The 10,304-nt window shown below is 35.9% G+C and overlaps 1 protein-coding gene and 1 long non-coding RNA gene across 4 annotated transcripts; both read right to left on the bottom strand.

Moving 5' to 3' along the window:
* Positions 1-1,020: 1,020 nt before the first annotated feature.
* Positions 1,021-2,706, bottom strand: LOC141618128 (uncharacterized). The gene has a single exon (XM_074435240.1). The coding sequence runs from the start codon at positions 2,704-2,706 to the stop codon at positions 1,021-1,023; it is 1,686 nt and encodes a 561-aa protein (XP_074291341.1).
* A 413-nt stretch (positions 2,707-3,119) lies between these two features.
* LOC141623535 (uncharacterized) lies at positions 3,120-5,987 on the bottom strand. Of its 3 annotated transcripts, none has more exons than XR_012533433.1 (3): positions 5,437-5,987; positions 4,400-4,479; positions 3,120-3,409 (listed from the first exon to the last, which is right to left on the bottom strand). It is a non-coding gene; the product is annotated as an uncharacterized LOC141623535 (long non-coding RNA). The 3 variants fall into 3 exon arrangements; XR_012533432.1 differs by having other exon boundaries at positions 3,120-3,672; positions 4,373-4,479; positions 5,437-5,973; XR_012533435.1 differs by having other exon boundaries at positions 4,373-4,479; positions 5,437-5,972.
* Between the last annotated feature and the right edge of the window lie 4,317 nt (positions 5,988-10,304).

Below are 10,304 nucleotides of genomic sequence, written 5' to 3'. Positions count from 1 at the left end.
ATTTTCAAGGCCTGGGTATAGAGGTTATAAAGGGTGTTGGTTGAATGAGGATGGTGATTATGTTGGCTATGATGACGGATCGTTGGTTGTCTACGAAGGATCTCTTGATTCGGACTCGGCTTGGAATAGGCAGTTCTGTAAACGTAAGAAACCGAAGGAAACAAGCTCTGAAGACGAGGTGTCGTCTCATCCTGCTACTAAAAAAACAAAATCCGACCATAATTAATCTGGGTATGATTTTTTTATTCGAATTTTTTTTTGTTTTTAATTTTTTTCTTACTGTTAATTGAAGTAGGCTTGTTAATCGTATGTTTTGTTTCTGTTTTTATTTGGGGTTTAGGGTTTTTTTCTGGTTATATTTCAATCGGATTAATTGATGGCCTGCTTGTGTTGTTTCGCCTGTTTTCAGTCGTCCAGAGTATTATTTCACCTGTTTTGCTTGGCTTGTTTACTGTTAATTGTTAATTGTTCACTGTTAATTGTTAATTGTTCACTGTTAATCGCTTTTTTACTGTTAATCGCTTTTTATTGTTCACTGTTAATCGCTTGTGTTGTTTCGCCTGTTTTCAGTCGTCCAGAAATTGATGTTTACTGTTAATCGATTTTTTTTTTTCAATCGACCATTAGCAATTGATGTTTACTGTTAATTGTTCACATTTCATAAAATTTGTTTAACTGTGTATGTGAAATTTTCAGAAATTTCTACTGTAGTTAAGAAACTTAAATATAAACCAACATATCGCACATTCCATTCCATAGTTGAGTACTTACAAAAACTTCCAATCTGTCATCAGTGCTTAATTACTTACAAAAACTTCTAGTTTGTTGTTAGCTACTTACAAAAAAATACAGCCCTTTGCTGCTGATTGTTGCTTTTCATATGCTTGCTTGCAAAAAATAGCCTTTTCTCAACCCATTATGCTTCTACTGCTGCTGGTTGTTGGGTTGTGTTGCTGTAAAAACTTCTCACTGGTTCTTGGGTGTCATTGTTCATGTTCTCCAATACATGTAGTGCCTTTTCTAAGGACCATGCTCGGGTTTGACTTTATTTTCAAGCAATTGAACCCTATCTAACCTTTTTTTCCCAACATGTGGAATTGGGTATGAATTACCACCCTCATTCCTTAATATTTCATTCATACATGCATGTAGTGAAACCCAAACAAATTTCAACTTCTCATTATCAATCTCATCATAAGCTCTACCAACCACATCCACAAGTTCAAGTATAGACTTAGATGACTTCTTATGTTGAAGGGTTTGAATGGATCTAAAAAATCCTAAGTCTAAAATGTTTAAATCTGGACTATTTGGAGGTTGACAAATTAGTTCCATATCAAACCCATCCGACTTGGCAACTTCTAGAAAATCTAAGTCTTTTGGTGAAATATGGGGTTTGGCATTGTCTTGTTGTATCCATATCTTTCCACTTGCATTTAGAGGCCATTTAGCTTTGATTGCGGGGATGACCTTCTCAAGTAGGCATTGCTTAACAACCTCTTTGGTTATGCTTTCAATGGGTTTTACTTCCAAAGTCCCCTTTTCTCTATTCTTGCTTGACCTCATTGCTTCCACTTCATATATGAATGGAAAAATACCAATTTTACCGTCAAATAAAACAACACCATCCTCATCATATCTAGGCCTTGCAACGGCCGCCATAAACATAACTTTAGTTATAAACCTCTTTGATTGACATGTTCTATGTGGTTTTTCTTCATTTGGCAACAAGTAGTACCTTGTAGTGACTCTAGTTAAGTAAAAATGCTTTTCATCTATGTGAACAACATCATACATGGCATCAAAAATTAAATTTCCACCTAATGAACTTGCACTTATCTTACTTAAGACCCAATGCAACCTAGTTATTTTGTTTTGTGGAGTTAAAGATGGTTTAATGTCGCTAGTATGACTTTTCATTTCACCTTTCTTAACTAATCTCCAAACCGTGGTGATGGGTAGGCCTAAACCAAATGCTAAATCTTTAAGACACATTCTATCTTTAAGTTCAATAGTTTTTACCTTCTCGACATCAATGAACCTTGTTGCCTTGCTTCCCTTGTATTTTCTGGCCACGTTTATCACCTTTCCCGCCTTTAGTTGTTCACGTACATCCTTCCAAATTGTGCTAATTGTGAGCCTTGTCACCCCAAACTGTACACTCAGTTCATTGATATACCCATGCTTGAGTTTTCCATTTCGATAGCTCAATGTCATTGCTTGACTTATTGCTGATTTCTCCTCATTTTTTAACCTTTTTTGTTTTATTCTTGGTATTATAAGTGGCTCATTTGTTGGTGTTTCTTGTTGTTCAGTTGTTGCAATTTGACTAACCCACCCCCTTATTTTTGAAATGGTTTGTTGTTGTTGACGTGCTACTAATATCGTCTCTTCGTTTTGTCTTCTCCTTCTTTGTGTGCGTTGGACCATACGCCCATGCTGCTGCCCTGTTGTATTGCCTTGCTGCTGCTGCCCGGTTGTACTACCTTGCTGCTGCTGCTGCTGCGTGCTGCTGCTATTGCCTTGTTCTTGCTGCCTGGCAGAGGAAATGGCCGAGGAAATGCCACTTCTAGTTGTTAGTACTTGCTCCTCATCAACCCATGGTGGTGTATTTTGTGGTTTTGAAATGGCAGAGGAAATGGTGTAGTTATTTTGACTTAGTGGTTGAAGTGGTGGTAAGCCACTATTAATTGTAAAAGATGACATGAGTAAGTTTGATGCATTAACTATGGATATTAAGTGTATTTATAGTAGATTATGGAGGGAACATTGAATATCAAATGAATTTTTCTATTATTTGAATTTTTCAAGGTGACAAAATTGAAACTAGAAAATTGGCTCCATAATTTGGAGCCAAAAAATTGGTGCCATAAAAAACTGGAGCCAAGAAAATTGGACCAAAATTTGGAGCCAAAAAATTGGAGCCAAAATTTGGTGTCATAAAAATTGGAGCCAAATTTGGAGCCAAAAAATTGGACCCAAATTATCACGCCAAAAGCAAAGCAGCCAAAATAGGTTGACTATTAAACAAGTTGTGGGAGGGTAATTAGGTAATTACATAACCCACCTTAATTTTAGTGCAAAAAGCAAATGTATAGGAATGAATGGAAAGGAGGAAGTATAAAATACAATTTCATTACAATTTTACTTGATTTAAAGAGAAATACTTGAAAATTTACATATTAATTAATTACAAACAAGTATCTAAAAGACTAAATTTGAATCTGGAAATTTGTATCTATAAGACTAAACTTGAATCCGGACATTTGTATCATCATTAATTGTTCTTGAACAATCATTCAATTTTCTTGGTTTGAAGTCTGGCTTCAGCTCAAGAGCTTCTTCAATCTCTTTTCTCTGACAGTGGCAACTTTGTTCTCAGGCAAGAGAACAAGAGCATGGTTGAAATCTGAAATTACAATTACCATCATAAGCATTCAAGTTACTCTTGGCTCAATTCGAAGTGTAAATATCAGAAGATGATCAAGACAAACAATAGTAGGTTAGGGATATAGAATGTTAGGAGTCGGACATAGTACTCAATACGTAATTTGGAACACTCAAAAGTTTTTCTAGTTAAAACAGGAGCCTTCCTACGAATTGATTCCAATAGGCTCGAGCATATACATAAAAGAACTAAGACTTCCTCATCCTGAGATTGAGCCTTGTAGACTGTCAAGTGATATAAGCAAAATAAAATTGTTAAAGTTCTGAACAATGCAGCTAACTGTCAAGAAGTAAACAACCACAAATATAACAACAAAAAGAACACTAATAAAATCACCTAGGTGCCTTAAGCGCAGCATAAGAATTTAAAAAAAAAAAAAAATGGTGTACCTGGCCTAGGAAATGTCAAAAAAATGTTGGATGTAAGGCTAAACCGCAAACATAAACTATCAGCTTCAGGCTAAACCACTTATTCAAATGTATCAAAAAAATGTCAGGTGGAAACTTAAAGTGAGTAGCAGGTCTATCTCACTTGTCTTCTTAACTACCACGGAGAAATCCTTCAACTTTACAGCTGCTGATGATGGCGATGGTCTCTTTTTATTTATACTCTTGTTATCAGACTTATCCTCCAGGGTCAGGTGTTCGTTTTCTAGTGGAATCCATGTGAGCTGAGATTCCAGGTAGCTCAAAACTATTACTTAGATATTGCTTTTGATAGTCTGATTGCATCATATATTTTGAGAATGAACGAATAAAATGGATGTGTGTGCAAAGAACTATTACCCAAATGGCAATTCAAAGGGATATGACAATATTCAGATAGATCAAATTTGCAATGACCACAAGCTACATGACAAAAGTAAGTAACACATGATCTTTTGGGTTGTAATTTGAATGTAGGTAAAAAATAAAGGCTATGGACCTGAACAAGAGTAAATGCCAAACTCGCCTGAATAAGAGTAAATGCAAGCTGAAAGTCAAGCCTTGAGGTAGTGACACTTCATCAATATTGCTTCTAGTTAGTTAGATCTGGTCAACAGCAATAAGGAGATATTAGAACCTAGCCTAGGAAATTAAGTCACTGCATTTCAGAATATGGAATGAAGATGTGTACGAAATACAAAAAACATCTCAGTACAACAACAACAACAACATCAGAGCCTTAATCCCAAAATGATTTGGGGTCGGCTGACATGAATCATCCTTTCGAACCGTCCATGGGTGAACGCACGCCTCAAAATGCGAATAAAAAAGGGAAGATGAAAAACAAAAAGGGAGAACGAAAATGTAATGGAAAGTCAAGGTGAACTTAGGGGTTTTAAAAAACAACATCTCAGTATAGATTCGAAATAATTTCTGGATTACACACCCAAAACCATCATCTATTTAACTTCAAAAACACCATAATAGCATAATTATGCAATAAAATACCAAAGTTTTAAATTTAAAATACGCAAAAGTATTCCTTAGGAAATGAGATCCCTGGTGGTGACCAGACTATTGGTGGTGGTGTCATGATGGTAGATTGGTACATGCTTCCTTTATTGGAGCTTATACAACTCTTACCTATACACATTATCATCCACAAAATCATTACCTAATTCCTTTCAGGTCGGATTTTAAGAGGAGGTGATTCGATAACGAAAAACTTAATTCAAGATCCAATTCATAGATTTTCTTGAAATGTAGAGATAACCTAGATAACATATTAGCATCACAATATCAAAGACTGAAATTTTTTATGAGTTTACAACAAGTCTTACCAGATATTCAAAAAACCCCAATTTCAGTTATCATATTCATGAAAGCAAATCAATTTAGGATAGTACATAAAGCACAATAGCAAATAAATATTTATCATCAACAACATCAATAAGTCCATTCAACAACCTGAAGCAAATAATCGGACATGAATTTGAATATAGAAAACGATTACAAAGAAACCCTAAATAACTAAAATCAAATTACTCAACAGAGAAATAATACCTTTTTTAAACAAAATAGACTGAGGAAAGGAAGACGAATAGAAGAGGAACAGTTGTATTTGCGTTCGTTTTAGTGGTGGCGTGCGGCGAGGGATGTAATACCATGCACGGCCGCCAAACCGATAACAAGAAAAAAACAAATATCATATCAGATCTATAGCTTGATTGAATCAATCGAAACAAATAACAAAACCCTAACCCCCAATTCGTATCAACTTAATCAAATAATGCATCAATTAATCCTAAATTAGAAGATCTTACTCGAAACTGAAATGCAGCCATGTTCATCATCAACGCCACTTTCCTTTTTGCACAAATCGAACCAATTGCGAATTAAATTTTGTTCCTGGCTTTTTTGTGCGGTCGTGTGGTGGTGACAGAGATGTGAGGTGAGGAAGTCGCTCGCATGGTGGTGACGGATATAGAGAGTAGCTATGAGATGTGAGAGAGTGACTAGAGAGGGTTGGTGTAGCGAAATCTGAGTGTGAACAGATAAGGTTGGTGCATGTATGTATTAGCGAGGCGTTTATTAAGTCAAACGCCGCATATGTTTTATTAGAGGCGTTTAATATTAAAAACGCCTTAAATGATCTCAATATTTTTTAAAAATTAAATAAATTCGGTTTTTATTTGCGGCATGTGAGCTAAAACGTCTCAAATAGAGAGCCGCAATTAGCCTTTTTTCTACTAGTGACAAGATGGTAAGGTAGAGCCTCCTTGGACCGGTTCATCCATTTTCGGTCTCACTTCGGTGAGTGTAGGTCTCCTTATGGTGTGTGTTATATCAATAATGCACAAGTATGATTTTTATTTCATCTCTTTCATGAGCATTACTTTCATTATATGCTTGCATTTGAAGCCATTCACATAGACTTTGTCGCCCATTTTTAGCCCCCCCTTACACATGTTTACAATTCATCTAGCTACATTATGAACTTGTCTACCTTGTTAAGTTAGTAGCTATGTTTTTGGTGTTAGGATTCTCATTTGGGATATGCTCTTATTTTTAGTCTTTGTGAGCTTGGTTATGCCGGATTTGCTATTTTCTGGATTTGGTAAAAGAAAGAGAAGTTATGAAAAAGAGAAAAATGAAAAAAGTGATGAAAGAAGAGATGTGGAAAAATATTGAAAAGAAAAGAATGAAAAGAGAAATGAAAGAAAAAAAAAAGAGAATAAGCATGAATTGAATTGAAAAAGAAGAAGTGGAATTAAGAAAATTCTCATGTTTTATTATCATCTTTTGGAGAATGTTCTTATGATTTATATTGAAATGTTGGGTTTGGTTTTGGGATTGAGCATCCTTTCACTTGGTTGTTGCTAGCTTGACTTATCTCCACATACCATAATTTATATGTTCCCCTTTCTTACCAATTACATATTGCCTTCTTCTACCCATTGGCTTCTTTTATATGTTTGCATTTTGATTGTTTTTGACTTGTGATTTGAAATGACTACCATATTAAATTGCGGGCACACTCTCATGAGTCAAGGATAGGTGAGTGCTACTCATATAAATACCCTTTCACATATAAAAGAGCTTGAGTGTACCGTGAGAGTCCAAAGTCAAAAGACCATGCAAGGGCCGAAAAGAGAAAAATGAAAAAAGTGATGAAAGAAGAGATGTGGAAAAAATTGAAAAGAAAAGAATGAAAAGAGAAACAAAAGGAAAAAAAAAATTAGAATAAGCATGAATTGAAATTAAAAAGAAGAAGTGGAATTAAGAAAATTCTCATGTTTTATTATCATCTTTTGGAGAATGTTCTTATGATTTGTATTGAAATGTTGGGTTTAGTTTTGGGATTGAGCATCCTTTCACTTGGTTGTTGCTAGCTTGACTTAGCTCCACATACCATAATTCATATGTTCCCCTTTCTTACCTATTACATATTGCCTTCTTCTACCCATTGGCTTCTTTTATATGCTTGCATTTTGATTGTTTTTGACTTGTGATTTGAAATGACTACCATATTAGATTGCGAGCACACTCTTATGAGTCGAGGATAGGTGAGTGCTACTCATATAAATATCCTTTCACATCTAAAAGAGCTTGAGTGTACTTTGAGAGTCCAAAGTCAAAAGATCATGTAAGGGCCGAAAAGTTCATATGAAGTCTTTCGTGCTACACCGTCATATAAATCTCATCCATGTTGTTGCATTTTTCTTATGCCCATGTTGTTTCGGGATTTGATTCATTGTTCTCTAAATTTACTTGACGGGAATTGCATTTGGAAGGGATGATTGTTGCTCGTACCCTTGTCCTTATCATACATTGTATTGTGTGCTTGCTTGAGGACAAGCAAGGGTTTTTAGCTTGGGGGAGTTTGATAAGTCCATTTTATATACATTTTGACCCCCTACTTTAGCTCTAATATATTTGTCATTTGCACTAATCTAGTGGTTTTATGAGCTAATATTGTATTCTAGTTACCTTTGCATGGTTTGTCACATTTTGTAGGAATTTGAGCTCTTAGGAGTTTATTTCTAACAAAATTGTAAGAGCTAGTATAAAAGGCTAAGTATGGAGTATGAGTTGGACCAACATTGAAGTGCTACATGGATTTGCATGCATACAGATATGGATTAAAATGAAAATGCAAAATAAAGTCTTATGCAAAGTCAAAGCCCAAGAAATCAAGTCTAACTAGGTGGAAGCTTAGGATGCTAGAGTACATTGGATGCCAAGCTTAAAGATCATTATCGGACGCTTAATAGGGGATTTATCGCTAAGCATTGGATTCCATAGGCATTAACTAGAGGAATTAAGGAGAACGAGCTGGAAAGCCACGACCCCGATCGGGGTTAGCGGCCCCGATCGGGGTTACCCCTCTCTTAATTGCTTACATTTCTCCCTTCAACCCTATATAAAGGGTGTTGATCCGGGACCTAAGGGGGACCTCTCTTACACTTCTTACATACTTTCTACACCACTTTTATACTCTTATTTTAGTTCTTAGTTTAGTTTACAGTAGGTTTCCCTTTAGCATTTCCTTTATGTTATAAACAATTTCTTTAAGCATTTCAATTTCTATTACAAGTTCATTTACAATTTTCATCTCAAGTATTTGTTCTTCTATATTCAAGTTCTATTTCCATTGTCAAGGTAATTTCATTTCTAGTATTATTTTGTTATTCCTTGGTCTTTTACATCACTAGTTAGTATGTTTATCTTCATCATTTCATATGTCATTAGATTAGTTTTCATTATGCATAAGTAATTCAATTGTCTAGGGAATAAGGGAAATCATGCATAAGTAACTCTTGCAATTGTTGATGTAGGATGTTATAATATCGTTTCATTGTTTCTATCACATGTTTGTATCGTCACGTTTAATCTTTGTTTAAAGGCCTTATTCATTGATTAAGTTTGTTAATTCGTTCTATAAGTCGAGAGGCACGGAATCGGATTAGACTAAGCATGTGTAGTACGACGACCTAGTCATAAACGAGAGTTTCTCTTGGACCCGGTCTATGGTTGACACAAATATCGCGAGGTGGGTGTCTCTAAGCCTAAACAATTAACGATTCATCAACTCCTATGTTTAATTTAAACATTTACATAATTTGCATGTGTGACCCGACCTTCCTAGACTATTCCTTTATCATTATTGTTTCCTTCCATTATCCAACCAACCAATCATATGATAACCGACCGTGATAAAATTCACTCCATAACAACTAATTAACAACTATCGTCTCTCTGTGGATTTGACCCCTACGTACTAGATTCATTTGTGTCTAGGGTATTTATTTTTGCATAGGTGTGCTATAGCCTATCAAATTTTGGCGCCATTGCCGAGGAGCATGGTTTTGATTACTAATTAGTTGTTGAGTTTTATCTTGTTTTATTTTGTCTCGAGCAACATTTGTTCCTTGAGATCTTCTCACGGTTTCTTTGTAGTTTTAGTGCCTATTTTGTAGGTAATGAAGCTTGGCCTTTCATAATAAATTACAAATGCGCCCCACAACTCTAAGATGAGCCTTTTCCTGACTATCTTGACCGATTCTACTACTTTTGCGATGGTCTCACCTCCCTTGGACATGTCCTTGATGGGGATTATTTGGGTCATTTCGTGCTTGGTGGCATGGATTCTGAGACCCGTGGATTGGCTCTAAAGTTGAGTAATGGGAGTCTCTACAACATGATTGGCCGGAACTTTGGAATTTCTTAGATTCCATGGCTACCGAATGTCGAGAGTTAGCACGCCAATTCGATGTGTAGCATATCCAAGAGGAGCTCAAAGTGCTTCAAGCTCGTTTGGAACAATTTTCTTAAAAGGAAGCAAGCTAATGTGAGAATATTTCCTCTCCTCATGCTCTCCCAACCTCCCAATTTGAGTCTTTTGACCCTAACCATTTTGAATTATTGGATGACGATGACGATGAACAGACTTTCATTATTGAAATGCCCCTATTGTTGCTCCAATTTACCATTTCGTGGAGGAGGTAGTTGACACACGTGCCATGGATGAGCTTGAGCCCCACCATAGTGAAACGGATGTCTACCCGAGATATGTGAAACCTTTGAAAATCCTTTCAAAAGAGATTTAGTTGACCCAATTGAGGTGGATGAAGGACTTAGTGATTTTTATTTAAAGGATAAGTGGGATGAACCCCGTCCTACCACATTGAGTTTTCATACCACCAATTTAAGACCGTTCATGATTATAATTTGTGCACTAACGGTTATTTTTATGGTCTTAAGCATGGTGCTCCTTCTCTTGCTGGCGAGTGGAGGACGGTGGTTCTATTTGAAATCTCTCATGGGCAATTTGATAAGATTAATCCTTTCTTACCTTTGATCTTTCATGCTTATATCTTATCAATTGCTTACATATGCTTGTGTAGTGCTCATGCGCAGGAATATGATTA

This window comes from Silene latifolia, chromosome X (genome assembly GCF_048544455.1).
Source record: "Silene latifolia isolate original U9 population chromosome X, ASM4854445v1, whole genome shotgun sequence".
Lineage (NCBI taxonomy): Eukaryota > Viridiplantae > Streptophyta > Magnoliopsida > Caryophyllales > Caryophyllaceae > Silene > Silene latifolia.
Note: the sequence above shows the minus strand (reverse complement) of the source record. Positions and strands in the feature narration are given on the sequence as shown.

What these genes read in the sequence shown, in the direction of transcription:
- LOC141618128 (XM_074435240.1), bottom strand. Translation starts at nt 2,706, where the DNA reads ATGTCATCTTTTACAATTAATAGTGGCTTACCACCACTTCAACCACTA.